Source organism: Lagenorhynchus albirostris, chromosome 15, assembly GCF_949774975.1.
Source record: "Lagenorhynchus albirostris chromosome 15, mLagAlb1.1, whole genome shotgun sequence".
Taxonomy (NCBI): Eukaryota; Metazoa; Chordata; class Mammalia; order Artiodactyla; family Delphinidae; genus Lagenorhynchus; species Lagenorhynchus albirostris.
Window position 1 is genome coordinate 83,149,886 of NC_083109.1, and position 19,613 is coordinate 83,169,498.

The 19,613-nt window shown below is 45.2% G+C and overlaps 1 protein-coding gene across 2 annotated transcripts in view; it reads right to left on the reverse strand.

The window, feature by feature from the left end:
- CYTH3 (cytohesin 3) overlaps positions 1-14,433 on the reverse strand; it is an 82,042-nt gene extending 67,609 nt beyond the window's left edge. For both annotated transcript variants that reach the window (XM_060122442.1, XM_060122441.1), the window contains exon 1: positions 14,286-14,433. In XM_060122442.1, coding sequence (XP_059978425.1) covers positions 14,286-14,331 — 46 coding nt within the window. In that variant the 5' untranslated portion in view covers positions 14,332-14,433. The remainder of the gene's footprint in view (positions 1-14,285) is intronic.
- Positions 14,434-19,613: the final 5,180 nt, after the last annotated feature.

A 19,613-nucleotide genomic window follows, 5' to 3' on the forward strand; every position in this document is an offset into this window, starting at 1 on the left:
GGTAACTCCTTTTGGTCACCAATCTAATCCACATTTACCAAAGAACAAGGAAAATGAATGGGACTTTGACCTTGAATCAAGCGGATGATTTTAACATATTTATAATTTTAAAATGACATTAAAGAAACCAAAGCACTCCTCTCTTCTGTTCATATATGGAATCTAGACTATAGGATTCAAGTAATGATATTAGGCAACCAGCCTGGACTCTTTAAAAAAGTCAGTCACTGGAAAAAAAAAAATTTTTTTAAGACTGAGGAGACATAACTAAATACAAGGTGTAAACCCTGATGAGAACCTAGATAGGTAAGCAAAATAGTTATAAAAGACATCTTGAGAACAAATTGGGGAAAGCAGAATTTGGACTACATGTGAAATGATAGTATGGAATTACTATTAGTTCTCTTAAGTATGGTAATGGTTGTGTTGAAGTAGGAGAATGTCCTTAGGAAATGAACGCTATTTAGTATTTAAGGATAAAGTGTTATACTATATGTAACTTACTTTCAAACGGGTTAGCCAAAAAAAAAGTAGTACATATTAGAGATAAGGCAAATGTGGCAAAAATGCTAGCAATTAGGTTAAAGATACATGGGTATTCACTGCACTATTTCAACTTTTCTATAGTTTTGAAAATTTTCAAAATACCAAGTTGGAGGAGAAAAGAAACAATAATCATACTGCCAATCATCAGTTATTCCTAAACCCAAACACAAAACATCTTCCAGTTCGCTCTGCTGTGCTTCTAAGGGTGGGCAAGGGGCTGACTATGTTGACGACAAAAGGTTTTAAATGCCTGCTGTTTATTGGGGATTTTTGATAAATTTTTCATTAAGTAACTTCACTTGGGTTTTTCAATGTCCATTTTACATATGGGAAGATTGAAGCTCTAGGAGATTAAGATTAATCTCTAGGAGATTAAGTAATTTACACAATCAAGGCTAGAGGTACCACAGCTGCATATATTTGCTTAAAAATACATCAACAACAAATAACCAGTTGAAATGTTTAAGCAAACCTCTCTGAGAGTCTCAGATTCTCAGAACAACCCACTAACATCACAGCCGACTATTTTCTGCCTTGAGCTGAGGAAACTGTCTGAAACATCCTTCGATGGCTGACCTGATAGAGCAAACAGGCAGAAATTCTGAAATCGTAATTCCCAGAGATCACAAGGGGGAAGGGGGCCTCTCCACTCCCACGGGACTGAGGTTATCTGGGCAGGGGTAGCTGCATGGTTCTCTCCGGCATGGTTCATCCCAACACAGCCCGCCAGAAGGAAGCACGGCCGAGGTCAAGGAAGGCTGTCCACCACAGCGCTGGACCATCCTGAGGCTCCCAGTTCCAGTAAATGGACGAAAGTAATGGTCTCTGAATGGAGCGGGGAGGGCAGCAGGGACATGTTTAGGGACATTAGGGGAAAAGAGCTTCAACAAAACATGCAGAAACGGTCTCATAAAATGAAGGGTTTACACTAAAAGACTCCCCTCTCCAGCACTGGGGGAAGATGATCAGGTTAGTTTTACCACCTGCGCTTGGCCTTTCATCTCTAGTGAAAGCTGGACCGGCCCTGACTGTCAATTTACAACTCTTTAATTAAGGAAAAGGCTCTCCTGTCAAATCTGTTCCTGAAATTCCCAGTCACCGATGTGTCTCTTGACTGCTAAAACCAAGTTAAAACCGCCCGAGCCAAGCTCACGTTGACTAGAGAGCTTCCAGACGTAGGGAGACAGCTGGGGCCAGCGACCAGCCACCGAGTGGGGCTGAGGGTGTGCCCCCGACTCCGTACTGCTGGGCAGGCCTGCACCACATTTCCAGGTGCAGACTTTTCTCTCGAGAGTGCAATTCTTTTTACCCTACCTCGAATTTTCACAGGTCAAAGAGAAAAGGGAGATAAGATTTCAAATGCAGAAGAAGCCAGAAGACTTCTGGAAGTCTTTGTCATCTCTACACGCGGGAGGGTCTGCTCTTTGTCAGGATCATAACACTGGACAGGAAGACATGAGAAAAGAAAGGCTTCAGACGCCCCTGCCCCTCCGCTGGAGGAGAAAAGGATGGAGGCCGCCCGAAGGTACCAGGGACTTAAATCCTAAAGCCAAATGTCTAAGTACTGATAGCAGCAGAGCCCAGCGGGAATATCTCGGCTTATGTTCTTTCCAGGTTAAAAAAATAATCATGTTCTGCACGTCCAGCCAAACTGCTGGGCATCTGTGAGGCAGAACCACCACGAGGGCTGCCGGAGGACGTGCGACACACGCTCCGGACTCCTCTTGTGAGCGAGATTCTCAACACCTAAAGACCAGTCTGACCCACAGGAAGGAGGGAAGAAGGCATGTGATGTTCTTTTGTCAAAATAAAAACATCATAGTAACCATCTGACCAGCACACAGCTTACCCACTATTTTAAATGAAAAGGCTAAGCTTTAGAAACATGTGACTTTGGGGAATCTACAGCAGATACTCTGTGATTCCTGGGGAAACGCAATGCTTCAGAAGAACAATTATCTAGCGTTAAGATTCTTGTTACACAGGCAATGAAAGGCGTCATTTTATCCTCAAGATGGTTCTCGCTCTCATGAGGGCATCACATACTGAATCAAAGTCTGCAGTCACTTGTCCTCCCACACTCGGGAAATACAGCCTCATCGTGTGAACAGGCCAAACATTTAAAAGTCACTGAAATCCTCCCATTTTCCCATACTCTAATACAAACAAAAATGAATTCATTTGCCTGTCTCAATTCAAAAAAATTTTAATCTAATTACTGAAACTTGGAAAAGGACATGCTTAATCATTTTATTTCCTCTCCGAAAAGAGCTAAAAGGAAGTCCTGTCTTCTAACAGAATATTAAATGGCCAACGCCTGCCACTTCCGATTACTGCATTTTCTAAAATATTTCTGTGTTAAAATAAATGTAGTCATGGACCTCCCTGGTGGCTCAGTGGTTAAGAATCCACCTGCCAACGCAGGGGACATGGGTTCAAGCCCTGGTCCAGGAAGATCCCACATGCTGTGGAGCAACTAAGCCCATGAGCCACAACTACTGAGCCCATGTGCCACAGCTACTGAAGCCCAAGAGCTCTAGGGCCCAAGTGCCGCAACTACTGAGCCTGTGTGCTGCAACTACTGAAGCCTGCGTGCCTAGAGCCCGTGCTCTGCAACGAGAAGCCACCGCAATGAGAAGCCCACGCACCGCAACGAAGAGTAGCCCCCGCTCGCCACAACTAGAGAAACCCCGGGTGCAGCAATGAAGACTCAACGCAGCAAAAATAAATATATAAATAAATAAATTTTTAAAAATGATAAAAAATAAAGAAATGTAGTCATAAGGATGTGCCAAATGAAACTGTTAATGGATTTACAAGCATATGAAAATATATTTTGCTTTATTCAAAGTAGCAGAAAGTGTTCATCTCAAAAAGAAAGTGTAACCTAGCTCCGTTCTTAAAGGGATAAATATATACACCCAGTGAACACGTGTGGCAGAGAGAAGAGGTTTCCTCTTGGCCCTCAATGGCCAAGATGAGATTCTTATTCTTAATAAGAGAATGAAACCTGCCTACCGCTCCAGCCAGTATCAGACAACCCCGCAGCCCTGGTTCCAGTCACTTTTCCTCAGCCCTGGAACAAGACAGGTATCTACAGTCACATAGGACAGGACACGTGGAGACGTGGGGGCGGGGGGGGGGGCTCCCCAGTGAGTGAGGCCCAGCAACTCCACCAAGGGTCCAGCAGATCATCCTCAGCATGGGGGCCTGGAACTGGACGGACTTCAGGGATATCGTGAATGTAAGTTGGCTACCCACCCAGGCCCAACAAAGGCCATCGTAAGAAGAGGAACTGTTTCTTCCCTGTGTATTTTTCCAAGAAGGAAGATACCCTTCCAAGAAGTCGCCCTGCTAACTGCCCTTCACAGCTCATTGGCCAGATTTAGCTTACACAGTCAATAAAGGAAAACGGGATTACCTTACCTGGTTTAGACCATTTAAGATTCACTTCCTCTGTGGTCGCTTCACAATGGACAGATTATCTGCACAAATAGGGTTGTCAAGCAAGGAAGGGAGGGAGGATGGATTTGTGATGGGAAGCACAATGGCGGCTACACACTCGAATTCAGCCCTACCAAAGGCCAGCCTGCTTGGCGGTGGGCAACAGAGAAACAAACCAGCTGACCGACCCTTCCCCTGCCGCCCCAAAATATCTAGATCCCGTTTTATGGTTTAAAATCAAGGGTTGTTATTTAAAAGTTACATTTTATAGAAAGGGAAACTTTTTTTTAAGATTTTAAAAAGTCTATCAGCCACCCCAGCACTAAATTAACTATAGAAATAGCTAAATAGTGACTGTTTTAATGAAGCCTCATATTATCAAACTGTGGTTTTAAAGAACCTCCAGAATGTAAAATAAATGCAACCCAGATGTTCATGAAAAAAATGAAAACAAGATTGTTTTTACTTCATAGCAACCAAATAGGTCAACCCATTTCCTCCTTCAGAGAATTCTCAGAGGACCACAAAACTCTACTAGAAGAGCATGTGTTTCATATGTATCTGTCCAAAGAAAAAGGAAACTCTGCTGTCCAAGATAAACGGAGAATATTATATGTTCCCATGAAAGTGAATTAGAAAATTGCAGTGAGGCTGTGTCTACATGTTGCCAAACATCTGGATGAAAACCGAAAAAAAAAATTCACTAATTAGCTAGCTATTGGGAAATACTTTTCAATCATCATTAAAATGTCTGGTTTTATAGCAAACTGCCATTTTTATTTATTAATTACAGGAATAAGTTGTTCCAAAGAAGAGTACAGCGATTAAAAATAGCCCTGCTGCAAGTTTAAGATAGGAACTTACTTTCCCCTATTTGCACAGTGCGCCTGGTGACATCAAGTCAGCAGAAAGAGTAAATCTGCTCTATCAAAGTAAATCACAAAATAGCCTTAACCAACTAAATTGACTCAGGTGAGTCTTTTCTAATATTTACGGAATACTGAAAGATATTTACCCAAAATAAACGCTTGCTGAGTTGTCGCAGTCACGTTATAAAACACTATGGGATCTCACGTCTATTCTATCATGTCTACTGGGGGGCTGACATTAACTATAAAAAGTTTATGTTTGATTAACTTCAACATCAGGATGGAGAGTCATGTATTTTCTACTCTCATTTAAATGATTTACTATTTTCCCACAAATTCAAAATATTTAATATGCTTTATGCAGCTTTTAGGATACTTTGGTAAAACCTATTTTTTCATTTCATTTCACTTCAGAAGTTTCAATAATCCTCTACTACAAATTGATAAACCTGCTTCCCGAAGGACGTGCCAATAACCTTTAAAAAATAGTTTCTCTCTCCCAAAGTTATTTACACTAAGAGTGTGACGTGCAAACAGCATTACTATTCTAACTCACCTGATGAATTACTGTCGGTCCTCTATCAGAAGGACTTACTTGAGAAACGCTTAGCTGCAAAACAAACCCACATTTCCCTCCCTAAGCTCCCCGCCACTCACCACGCCCCACGCTTTCCCTCTATTCTCACCACACAGCAAAACTTTACCCTTTCTTGGTCTCCTTTTCTGGGTTGTCTTCAGTCCTGGAATTTTTCTCCTCTCTCTCAACTCTCTCCCCTAAGTGATCTCTCACCCATTCCCATAAATTAGAAGAATTTAAATCTTCCCAATGTTTATCTCCTATCCAGACCATTCTTCTAAGCAGCAGACCACATAGCTAAGCATCTTCCTACCATCTCTACCAGGACATCTCACAAAGAAGTCCGATTTTAAACACCAAAACTGAATTCCTAAGATTCTGTTTCCAGTAAAAGCTGACCAGCTTGTTGCAGACAACCCTTCTGCCAAGAACAACTAAAAAGGCTGAGCAAATTATAAGAAACAACTGTTTGAAGGTATAAGAGAGCTACCAATGCAGTGAGAACCTAGGAGGCCAGGATCCCAGAGAGAAGGTGCAGAGAGATGAGCCCAATCATCTGAGCCACTTTTCTCCTCGAGACATTCGCCAATTCACAGCAGAAAGTCAAAGGCCAAGAAGCTAAGCAGAGACAAGTAGTTGAGAATAGAATATGAGGTCAACAGAATCTCCAGCAGTCTGATGGGACTGGGGGGACAAAATTAGAATTCAGGGGCTGCCAAGTAGAAGAGGCCCTGGTAAACACCCCGAGCTTTCAGCTGGGACCACCAAAGCGCTATACCCTGGAAGAAGGGGAAACCAGAGGGAGACCAACCCTCACAGTGTTAAAGTGATTACTTCCCCACCCTAACTGCCTGCCAGGAGCCTCTCTTGAAGAAGATAGTCTCAAACTACCTCTATAGTTTTTCATGCACATCGTCTAGAATTTAATTAAAGCTTAACAGGCAATCTGGAATCAAGATCACAGACTGAAAACCAAGGGTAAAATAGACAACAGAATATATTCACGGATGTCCAAATATTGACGTTATCAGACACCAGTAACTAATAAAGAAATTCACTGGACAAGACGAAAAATTTTAACAGAAAATTGGAATCTAACAAAAGAATCAAGAACACTGAAAAAAGCAATAACTGAAATTAAGAACTCAACAGATGGGCTTCCCTGGTGGCGCAGTGGTTGAGAGTCCGCCTGCTGATGCAGGGGACGCGGGTTCGTGCCCCGGTCCGGGAAGATCCCACATGCCGCGGAGCGGCTGGGCCCGTGAGCCATGGCCGCTGAGCCTGTGCGTCCGGAGCCTGTGCTCCGCAACGGGAAAGGCCACAACAGTGAGAGGTCCGCGTACCGAAAAAAGAAAAAAAAAGTGAGGACAAAATAATGACATCTTCAACAAAAAACAAATGAGCCCCCCGAATGGTTTTCTCTCAAGACTCCCCTTCTCCTGAAGCAGCAGCACCCACAGTCACGCGAGCCAGAAACCTAGGAGTCATCTCTGATTCCTGCAGTTCCTTCGCCTTTAACCTCCCAGCTGTCAATACGCCCATCTGATCCTCCAAAATACATCTAGCAGAGCAATGCAAATTATAACAGTACATCATTTCTCACCCAGGGGACAGGCGAACACTTAGAAGTCTGACAAACGCCAAGAGCTGATGACGACGCTGATAATACACCTAGTGAGAAACCAACCTGCCAGCATCTGGTTAAACAGAGAGCACACCTATAACCCACAACCGCGATTCTAGGGAGATACTCAAGAGAAACTTCCACAGCTTGTCAAAGGAGAGGAGCCTTGGTATTCTTTGCAACAATGTAAAATCAACGTAACAGTCCAAGGCAGGACAAGAAAAATAAAACGTTATGGCAGTTAAAAGAAACAAACAGGGTCTCTACATAATAATATGGATAACCTCAAACACAAGCTGCAGAACATTACAGAGTATGATGCCATTTTTTGATAATTTTTTAAACAAACCAAAAAGAGATCCATATATTGCTTACCGACACACACACATACACATTCCAGTATGAAAACTATTCCAGAGGGCCCACATCACATTCATCATGGTTGCCTTTAGGAATTACAAAAGACAGGAAGGGGAAGAGGACCAGAAGCGCTCGACAGGAGCGAGCCCCACTTTACTCAGTACTTATTAACAAGTATTCACTGAAGGCCTCTTCCACACGACGTCTCAGGTCTTGGAGAGACAGCAGTGGTTAAAAGCAGATGCTATTCCTTCTTTCACAGAACTTACATTCTAAGAGAGAAGAGACGAACGATGAACAGGTGTGCAGCAGATGAGGACTGCTAAGAGCGAAGAGGAAAAATGAGGCTGGGAAGGGGGACAGCGGGGTGCTACTTGAGACAGGCTGGTGGACGAAGGCCTCTGTGGCAGGGAGACGTGCGAGCAGAAACCCGAAGGGACCAAGCAAGCACATACGCAGATACCTAAGGGGAAATCACCGTGGGCAGAGTAAGTGCCAAGGCACGGAGTCAGGGCAGCGCTTGGCAAGTTCACGGAACCAGCGTGGTGACAAAAGTGAGGGCAACTATCAGAGACCACAGGGGACTAGAGCAGGGGCAAGGACAGCCCCAAGGCGAGAACGTTTTTTTATGTTTTTAAAGGGTTATGAAGAAGAGTGTGTGAGAGCCCAAGTGTGGCCCACACAGCTGAGAACGTCTGCTGTCGGGCCTTCTTACAGGAAAGGTGTGTAGGCCCCTGGCCTAGAGCACAGGGACCCGACACTGCAGGCAGCAGGGGACTCTGAGTGTGCCAAGGACGGTGCCGACTTGGAGAGGAGTGACACGACCTCTGCTTTAGAGAGACAGCTCTGGCTGTGGACAAAGGCAGCGGCAAGGAGAACGCTGGACGGCTAAGGCAAAGGAAGTGGAAGACCACACCAGAATCTGGGCCTGAGCAATGGGAAGAACGATGCTGCCAGGTGCTAGGATGGAGACACTTACCTGAGATGCTTTAATTCGTTTTTGTAAAGACCTTAAACGATGGGACAGAACATTAACAGCTACATGGATTCTGAGTAATGGGAACGTGTTTGTTTCATTGCTTTCTGTACTTTTCCGTGAGTTTTTATATAGGTTTGTCCTACACCGATCTTTCCCTTCACTTTTGCCACCCCCCGCAATCCACCTCGCCCCTGTAACTCCCACCCGAACCCCTCCTCACTGGCGCCTATCCCCAAGTCCTCTCTTCCCCTCCTCCACTCTGCTCCCCACTCGGTAGCCGAGGACACTCTCCTTACAGGGCAGGGTGTCCAGTGCTTGAGAACGTGGCCTCTGAAGCCAGGACGCCTGGGTTCAAAGCTCGGCTCCACCACTCACTAGCTGTAAGTTACTTGGCTTCCCTGTGCCTCAGTTGTCCACTGTCATCCGTAAATGGTGCTCATGTTAAGTACCTAACAGGGTTATTGCGAAAAGTAAATAGATCCATAAAGCAGGCGGGGCAGAACTGGACACAGAGACCATTGTGTAAACATTAGCTACAATTACTTAAACATAAATCAAATGTCATCCCGCAGTTTAAAACCCTTCATTGGCTTCACGCACTTAATAAAATGTAAATTCCTTACCTACTCAAACTGCCTGAAGCGTCCCAGTTCACTGCTGGCTCAGACCACACACGGCAGCTTTCAGCCCTCTGGAGGCGCTCTGCTTCCCCAAGCCCCGGGCCCAGCCTCTGCCTGGTCCTCGACCCCTTTAGGTCACACCTGAAAGAGTCTTCCCTCCAAGAGGCCTCCCCTGGCTACGGGCCCTACCTACCCCTCCCACCACAGGCCCCCAACTCTCCCCTCAACCCCTTGTTGATTTCCTTTCACACATCAGCATAATTTGCAAAGACTTTATACATCTGTTTACATTTTTCTTCAGTCTCCCGTCTAAACAAAAGCTCCAGGAACGCAGGAAATTCATCTGCTTTGTTCACTGTATTCACCCTTCCGCCAAGCACAGGACCTGGCATTTGGTCGGGATGCTATCAATATTTGTTGAATAAATAAATGTTCCAGAAAACAATACGCTCTAAGCATACCCTAAAAGCACCTATCATGTCACTTTTTAAACATTCAAAAGAAAGCAGTTAATTTCCTATGCAGACTGAAAAAATAAGTTATTTATTTTATAACTTTCTAGAGGTTACATTGATTTTTTTAATATACAAAAACTCCAAAAATATCGAATCACTTTGTTGTACACCTAAAACATAACATTGTAAATCAACTATAATTCAATTTTTAAAATTCTCTCAAAAAGGGTGTTTTCATACTATTTTTCTGTGAAACTGGTTTCCAGTTTAGCAAACAGTGGAGATGGACAAGCTTTTCTGAATTGCAAAATATAAAAAGGCATAGAGCGAAGTTTCCCGGGCACTGACGTTCCCCATCTGCTTGGTTCCCATCACCCTCCCCAACAGGTAACCATTGTTATTAGTTCCTTGCTTAGCCTTCCAGAGAATTTTCATGCATATGTAACCATTTCCTTTTTTTTCTTTTTAACAGAAATGGTAACAAACAGTGCACATTTGCCTACACTTTGCTTCTGTAACTTAGTAAAATATTTTGGAAACCTCTGCCTATGGGTTCATAAGGAGCCTCCTCATTCCTTTCTACAGCCTCACGACTTCAATCGCCATGCGGGTACATAACATGCAGTGAACACTCGGGTTATTCTCCATCTTTTACAAACAAGGCAGTGAATACTCTTGTACCTACGGTATCTCAGGCATGTAAAAATATACCTACACGTTAAATTCCTAGAACTGGTATTGCGTCAAAGGATGTACATGCCTGTAATTTTAAAAGCTGCTGCCCAGGGCACCTGTATCTATCGGGGTCCAACCAGAGAAACAGAAGGCCCTCAAGGAGTTGAAGTAGAGGGAATTTAAAACAAGGAATTGGTTACACATACAATAGAAAAGCTGAGAATCATACAGGAAATGGTAAGACAATGCAGCGATTAGCAAGAGGAACAAGCTGCTGCCACCTCTAAACTGGAGGGTCACAGGCAGGAGGTCCTTCCAAAGCTCGGGGGCTCGGTCAACAGGCAGGAGCTGGAGCCAAAAGGAGACCGACCGCCAGACACAAGGCTGAAGGCAGAATGCGAGCAAAGACGATAACCTGGCCTCTCCCTTCCTCCTGCCATCCAATCACCCACCAGCGGCTCCCACTGGCCACACCTAGCCCCGAGCCAGCCGACCCAGGCTCTGGGAAATGTCCCTCTGCAGGCGAAGGGCAAGCAATGGATCCAAGCCAGTCAAGCACAGGCTGGCGCAGCCTCCTTCAGAGTGGTAACTAATTTACACTCCCATCGCCCACAGATGGTTTCAAATGTAGGGGTTATCGCTTGCCTGACAGGCAAAATCTGGGATCTCAGCCTGGCCTTAATTTATATTAACTTTTATTGGGTGAGGTGGAGCAGCTTCTCACGTGAAGCACAGGCTTAGGTCTCAGCTATGCTGATCGGGGTAAGGGGGGGCGGGGTGCAGGAGGGAGGGGAAATCAGTAAAGTTATTCACCTCATCTGCCACAGATGGTCCGTTCAGGAAGTTCAATCACACAGACTCCCAAACTGAGCATTAGGATGGTGGCAATGAACCGAACTAGCCAGTCACCTTCCAAGTAGAGACATATCTCAAGAACTGTTCTAGAAAAACTGAAAGGCAACAAGGCCCCAAAGGAATGAAAGATACCTTAACTACACTCAGCACATATTATAAATAAGTGTGTTCTTGTAATCTAGTGCCCCCCATGTGTTCCTCCTTAGAACTGCCTTCCAGCCATTCCTACCACCACCCTCTCTCCTTATCCTACAGTTAAAGAACAAACAGTAATACCCTGGACAAACACTTAAAAGTATCAAAACAGCAAGCAGGAATCATTTTGTGAAGTCTTCTAACCGGACCAACACATTAGCAAAAAAGATATTTTAATTCTTCTGCCCCTGGCATAACTATGTTTGAATAGATTATTTACCCTCTCTGGTAAACAAGCTGAAACTGACTTCCCCATATACAGTTCAAAGTTCTGTACTACACTCTAAAAAACATACCCAAAAAAGTTATGTTTTGCAAATGACTGGCAAGCGAAACTATTCTTTCGAAGGGCTGAACTTTATTTTTAAAACCATGAATTTTAAAGCAAAGCATTTTTAGAAATCTAAATGGTGATAAAAACTAATGAACCATAAAGAAGTATGTTAACTTCAAAATTTCCATCAATCAAAAGTTAAATATAAGCACACCAAATTTACATGACAAGCACTATGACTCTTCTTTCAAAACTCTTAAGATTTCCATCTATTCAAAAACACACTTGCTCTAAGAATGCCAAACATTTTAAAGTGTCTTCCATGAGGCAAGGAAGAAAGAATTTAATAAACCATATCAATAAAGCTTAATAAGGCAGGGACATTTTAGTAGATAATCAATAAATATCTGTTCATTGTTGACTGTTCCAGTGAAGTGAATTAAATGATACTTTAAAAACAATCATACCCTTTTTCCCACTGCAGGGTAATTTTTTTTTGAAGAGATGATTTTATATAATTTCAAATATTCAGAAAAGTTCCAAGAACTGTACAACAAATACCAATATACCCTTGACCCAGATACACCAAGTATTTACGTTTTGCCCTATATGTTTATCCTTCTGTCTCTATTTTTTTCAGGTGTGTGAATTTTTTTCTGAACCACTTGAGAGTAAGCTGAGGCACTATACTTCCTTATACCTTAATAATTCAGTGTGTATTTCCTAAGAAAAGGAATATTTTCTCTATTTTTATTATCAAAACCCAGAAATTTAATATTGATACAATACCATTATCTGATCTATTGCCTATTCAAATTTTATCCATTGTCTTACTAGGGTAAATTTTTTCAGTTTTTTTTTTTCCAAATTTGAAAGTAATATACATCATTCCAGAAACTTGGAAAATATAAAAACCAAGAAAATAAAACATCCATAATATCAGCAGTTTTTACATTGTTTAGACCATAATATATAAAACTGCTTATTTTTAATGGCTGGAAAATATTTCATCCAGTAAACTCCCCACAATTTACCTCACCAGTCTCCTATTAGGCACTGTAGTTTCCAATTTTCTATTATAAATAACGTTAATGCACAGCTCCTGTGCGTGAGATTTTTTTTTTTTTTAAATCTCAGGATTGTATTCCCAGAAGAGCTATATTAGCCCAAAGAAAGTCTTGATACTTTGGAGATGTAATACTGTCCTTCGCTATAATATTCAAGATCTATACTGGCTTCCTTTTTTCATCTTTATACCTGCTTTTACCTTCAAGTTTTCTACATTCCTTAACGGACAGAGTCTAAAACTCCTTCAAATGAAATCGCCAAGCCAGCCAGCTGCCTGGACTCGAATGTCAAACGTTTAAATATTACAGTTGTTTGCCTTTGTTTTCTAAAAAGGAGACACTTGTCTGCCGGTGCTGTTACCCCGATTTTGACAGGCAGGAAGCACCGCGTCCACGGAGAATCCATCACTTACATTCTGCAGACAGCAGCCTGGCTGGAGGAGGGTGTGCACCTGGACTCCTCCTTTCCACAGAACTTTCCGTCAAAACAACACACCCACTCAGTGCCACAGTGCTACCCCAGCTTCAACTATGAAAACTGAACTCGACAAACGCCAGGATTCGGGCGAACTTCCCCCCATCCCAGCCCCACCGCTTCTTGGGGCGCAAACATTTCCCCCGGAGCAGCACTTAAATGCTAGAAGGTACCTTGATTAACCACTTCATCCTGAAGCTTTCAACACTGCTGATTCTTACAGGCAGCTGCTCCGCAGCCTGTAATTAAGATTTTTTTTTCCAAAATGCTCCCTTATTACAAGGGATTCTGATGATTCTGTCTGTCAGCATAAAGGAGATCTTTAGCAAAAACAGAGAGAGATCCTTAACTTTGGGTGTTCCTGTAAAACAGGGGTATTAACCCTTTGCTTCCCAAGCCAACGACCCCACTCCATCCACAGACACTACAGAGACACGTTATTCGCTTTTAAAGGCGTAATTCGCATCATGACACAACGGTAATCTGTATTCCACTAAATAATTTACAACAAACGCGAATCTTCTAGCAAGAGGTGACCGAGCGTCAGAGGGACAGCTTGGTTTTCTGGTCTCACCTCCGGGCGGGCTGCAGCTCCTGACTCCGACCCCTCGGCTCCTCTGACTTTTTTTAAATTTATTTTTGGCTCACTCCGTAACGTTCCCCTATTTCATAAAATGCGTGCGCTCTAGCTGCCCCCTCCTCATTTAACGATCCCACTGACCACTTCTGACCTAAAGCCAAGAAAACTGTCACGACGTTCAACCCTCTCCCCGCAGCCGCCCTTCTCGGACCCGGAGGATCCGCAATTCAAAACTTTGCCATCCCGGTTTCCCGTGGACTCCCCGCTTCCCACCACCTGAGAGAAGACGCGGGGAGGGTCGTCACCGACGGTTGGGCTCCGGAGGGCGTGAGAGCGGAGAAGGTCGCCCCCAAGGTCCCCCGCCTGCGGAGAGCGACCCCCGAACCCCGACCCGAGCCTCCGGGAGGCCCCGGCCGGCGGGCAGCCCCGGCCTCGTCCCAGACCCTCGCCCGGGCTCCGCGACGACCCCGCCTCGGGGCCCCCGGACCCCCGCCTCGGGCCCCGGGCCCGGCGCGCGCCGCGGGCCTCGGCGGTCGGCAGCCGGCACTGGCGCTGCCCAGACCCGGTCTTTTCAGGCGGACCTGCACCACTGACCCCCGACCCGGGACCGGCAGTCCCCGCTCCGGTCCGGCGGGTCCGCGACCCCCGCCCCAGGCCGCCAGCCGCGCCGGCCACACCTCCGACACTCACCGCCGCCGCCCTCGCCGCCGCCGCCGCCGCCGCCGTCTTCGTCCATCTTGAGGCCGCTCCCGCAGCCGGCGAGCCCGGGGCCAGCGGGCGAGGGGCCGCGGGTGCGGAGCGCGCCGGCGGCCGTGCACCTCCAGCAGCGCGCGGACCCGGTCGCTGCCCGGGCCTCCTCCCGCGGGGCGGGGCGCTCGCCGCTCGGCGCCGCCGTCACGTGGCTCGCAGGCCCCGCCCCCGGTTGCGATGGGCGTGGCCCGAGGCCGCGCGGCCCCGCCTGCGGGAACCCGCCCGGACCCCTCGTGAACGCGCTCGGCCCCGCCCGGAGCCCCGCGAGGGTGAGAGGGGACCCTCCGGGGGCGAAGCGGGCGTGCACACCCGTCCCCGCCCCGCCTTCGAGCAGCCTTGGGACGGACGTGGGGTCCGGGGCGAATGCCGAGTCTACAAAACACGGCGGCGGGAGGTCCTCCTCGCACGTGCACCCACGGAAAAAAGACCAAGAAACGTATTTAAAAGTCAAGCCTTCGCCCTTCGGCCCGAGAAATTTTACAGTAATTCCAGCCTTCCCGCTTTCTGGTGTAGAATGGAGGCTCTCCTTTCCTGGAGATGAGTGCACTTCGACAAAGTGTAAAGCTTGTAAATAAACGTTATCATGAGGTTGGAACCGAATCCCCAGCCGGCACACCTGGGGCTCACCCTCAGAGGGCTTTGTAGGGTTGGCCCGTCTGGCCCCAGTCGCTCCTGCGCTTTCTCTCCCGTCTCTCTTGGAAAGCTGCCAGCTGCCCTGGATTTATGATGCAGAAGGAGCGCTGAATTCAATTTCCCGTGGGCACAGCCGGGGTCCTCAGCACAGGCCCCCTGGGCAGAAGGCCTCAGCCAGCCCCTGACCCGTATCTTCCCCGATCTCCTTTTCCACTCCACATCTTGCTTCCAGTAACTCCTCCTGAACCATTGAATGGGGCCCCTCCCAAGCTTTTCTGTTCAATTTGCTGGAACTAAATTGCATTAAAGAAAAGGAAACATTGTAATGGAGGAGATAATTCATCTCTAATATAATTTTCCAGCAAGTGTTTTATATTTACAAATGGCCCATTGAGTTGAAGGAACTTTCTGCTGTCATTTATCAAAATGGACATTTTTCACTTTTTTGTTCAAGGTTGTGGGATGATTCCAAACAGTGCAATCTCCTAATAATCTCAAAAATTAAACACCCAGCATTCTGTCGCTGCTCAAGCCTCCCGGCACACTTCTGGGTGAGATAAGACCTGTGGCAGCTTATGTGACAAATATACAACAGAAAAGGGGTCTAGGCATCAGGAGATGTAGGTTTGCATCCCAGCCCACAGACTTGGCTTCCTGGTCTTGTTCCCGTTGGCTTGGTTATCTTGGAGATAACAGCGTAGTTACTGAGAAAAATGACAGCATACTTTGAATTTGATAATGTGACATGTGGAGCTTTGAACTCAGTGATACTATCAATTTTAAGTGCTTTTAAATGTCAACTCCTAATTCTTTAGGTTTCTTAGAGTGAGATCCATAGATGCTTCTCTCAAAGTTTGAGTCTGAAAATTGCTTCTCTGATCTCCACCCAAGCTCATTTCCATCAGAATCAGCCATAGCCCAGTTATTTGTAAGCAGGGTATTATATTATCCCCACAGCTTAGCCAGGGCCTCCATTTCGACAAAGCCTGCAGAAAGTGTTGGGAGAATAAAGGCTCAGATTATAAGCCTTTATTTCTGCACTTGAATGGCGTAATTGGAAGACGTAAAAACCTTCAGTATGCGAAGGAATTAATATCTAATAGAAAAATTAGATTTTGGGGAAAAGAGCTGCTTTCCAGTACCTCTTAAATGCTACCAAGATAGCAGGTATCTAATCTGCTCACATGCAGGTTGGCCCTACATAGGAACATTAAGTATCCTAATTATCCACTAAGATAGGCACTCACTTTATGCCCATCTGTGTTACTCGGATGTTGAAAGCTTTATAAGTGAATCTGTAAGGAAAACAATTCATGCAGCAGACACCACTCCAAGTGTTAAACCCAAAACCTTGTTGCAATCATCCATCAGACAATACATATTTAGGGACCTGCTGTGTTTCAAGCACTGTCCCAGGTGCTGGGAATACGATAATGAAAAAGATAGATTCAGTTCCTGTCCTCAAGGGACATATGGCCTAGAAGGAATACAGCCATTAAGCATATAATTACTCAAATAATTATTTAATTGAAAATTTGATGTCCTATCCTATTTATAGACTTTCTCACAGTGTTTGCTGTTTCCTGTCTATTGGCTTTGCAGCCTTGAAACTCCTTCAGACCAAAACTGTAGTCTGTATGTATTTTGTCTCTGTGATCCACTGCAGGGCCTGGCCATATCAAAGAAATGTAGAAAGCAACAGTTTTTGCTTGAACTGGACGTATTTGGTATTGCTGCTGAAACAGGGCAAGCAAAAGTGAGAGACATCTTGAAAACATGTTAAAAGCCATTTATCAGCCCTTTGACCACCGCAGAAATAGTTTAAGAAATCAAGAATGGGCACACATTCTGGAAAGGTCAGAGGACTTCTCCTTTGTATATTCATCTCCATCCTCCAAGTGGAAGTCTATGAAATTGGACAGAAGTGTCCTCGCCCAGCACTAAAGTCACAATTGCCAAAACCCTGCCAAGGCCAGTTTCTTTGCACTCAGTCAGAAAGACGCTGCCCACGCGGCCTACACAGAGCAGTTCCCGTCTCCTCTGATACTGATCAAGAAATGCAGAGACAGCAGTGACTGTCAGCAGATGGAAACCTCAACTAATCCATTACATCTGCTCAGGGGTCTCTGGTCCAGTCTGGGAAAGGCACACACAGCGTCCAGCTCGCTGCTGGCTCACGGTCATGAAAGGAAAGCAACGCTTTCTGAAATCTAATTTCATCTAGAAAAGAAAACGTCTCATTGGAATCGAGATGATCTTGTGCAGACTAGCATTCTCCGTTCTGCCCAGGCAAACAACGGGGGTCCAAGTGTCAAGTCACATCCTCATTAAATTTTCAAAAGCCCAGACATCATGTCCTTCACAGCGTCCATCTCCCTTTCCAATCGTTCAGTGCAGTCTACCTTGGTCTTATTCTCTCCCCCCTGGAATCTACACAATTGACAACAGTTCTCTGGCCTCAGATTACCAAGGGCAGCTTAACTCCTTTTAGATTGATTAGTCACTTGCATTTTTTCAAGAACAAAGGCGGTCAAATTTCTCAGTAGTGGTAAACTTGGGAAAAAAATAACTTGGCCACCATTTCAAGCTATTACTTTGGAAGAAAGGCGTTTCACATACCCACTCAAGGCAGCGTGGATATGAAGTTATCAAATGCAAAGTGTCTTCTGTAGTAATAAAAAGCTGTGTTATTTTTATCTCGTTCTTCATTTTTATAGGACGTCCCTGACCTACTAAAAACAAAAACAAACAAAAAAAATTTTTAATTTAAAAAGGTCCCCTTCAGATGTTGGTCAGAGTCTGCTGTGTGCAGCTTAAAGTCATCAGGAAAATCCATCCCGGGGAGCAGAGTGGACTATCGGACAGGGGATTAAAAAGGAAAAAAATGTGAAAATGACACACATTAGTACATGGAACATCTGTCTGTAATCACTGTCCTCTGAATAGAAACTGTGCTCTTAGCCAGCAATCAAGTGACAGAACAACACCCCTCCCAGACCCAGAGAGCCGAACTGTGCCCAAGCAAAGGTGAGTCTGCAATTTGACTTGGAGGATGGCGAAAGCCAGCCACGAATTCCAGTCATTCACTGACTTTGCCAAAAGGCCACATAATGCCCAGTAAGGTCACTAGGTTCCCAGCCACGATGCATCAGAGCACACCACCTCTGCTAACTGGATACTGCAAGCTCTAAAGTCATACAGCCCAGGTACTTTGAGTTCTTGGCTGTGTGACCTTGGGCAAATTGCTTCATCTCTCTGTGCCCTAGTTTCTGCAGCTGAAATGGAACCAACAACGACTCTGCCCCATATGGGTACTCTGAGAACTAGAACTAGATGCTATCATACACCAACAGTGTATGGCACACAGTAAGTGCTCAATCAGTGCTCATCATTGTTATGCACAGAGGCAGAAAGCTTCTCCACTCCCTCTTTCACAAGCCAGACAGGATGCATGAGACACGACAGGGAGGCAAAGCTGAATCTTAGTAAGGGCTCCCCGCCTTCACGGCCACCTTCTAACTGCTGTGTTTTCCTCCAAGTCTGTCTTCTGGAACATACCTTGCCACACTCCACGCCCTCTGCTTGTGAATTGTCCCACACTTCATACCTCATTAGTCCTCTAAAGAACTAGGTTCTTAGGGCCACGGTCACATGCATGCAGCTCCACAGGGGAACCTGGGGACTCTGTGCCCCTCCCTTGATGTTACTTTATTCATTCGAAACCTGCTTCTTAGCTCCCCCACCACGCAGGCCCTGGGGATTCAACAAGAGCCAGCAGTCAATGACGTTTAATGAGGCCCCATCAGACCTCAGCATCCAGACGGACAATAACAGCCCCAGAAACCTTCGCCACACACCCCCTTGCAGCTGCCAAGGTTCCTTTTCTTAGGCAAAACAGAGAGACGGGAAGGGTCGGGCATGCACACCCCACTCAAATACTTCTCCCTCAATAATAGATTAATCATACTAGTTTAATTTGTACAGATCTTATGTTTGGTCAATACATTTTTAGCATTTAATAAATGTATTAAAATTCATCACTGAGGTTTCAAATATATAAACACACTATTAAGGACCCCTATTCACTGGAATAGAAACAATGCAAGTGATTGCTTGTCTTTCCATCATGTTGCCCAATGACACAATATTAAATCTCTCTTTCCCCTCCTTTAACAACATACAGGGCAGATTCTGACCATCCTGATCACTTTTGTTGTTAAAAATAATGTAGCTTAGACAGACTTCTCATTCCAGAAATATGGAGTTGACGTACTTTTTCCTATTCCTCCCGCTAAGTACAACTAAAATCCATGAACATTACTCAAGAAGACTTGGAAAGATGAGGGCAGAAGGACTAGGGACATCAGGAACCAAGGAACAACATGGTGGTGAATTCCCTGAGTTTTCTTTTTGCTTCAGAGATCCCAGACTTGATGCTGGAGAAGCCAGAAACCCAGACACACCAACTGGTGCAAAGAAGGAAAAACTATAACAAAAGCCTCCTCTCTCTAGTCGAAGGATCAGGAAAGGTACAGCCTAACAAGACAGAAAACTTTTGGATAATAAGCTTCTACTCCACTGCAGCCAGCCCCACTCCCACCAAAATCAGCAAAAGCCTGAGAGAGGAGCCTAGCT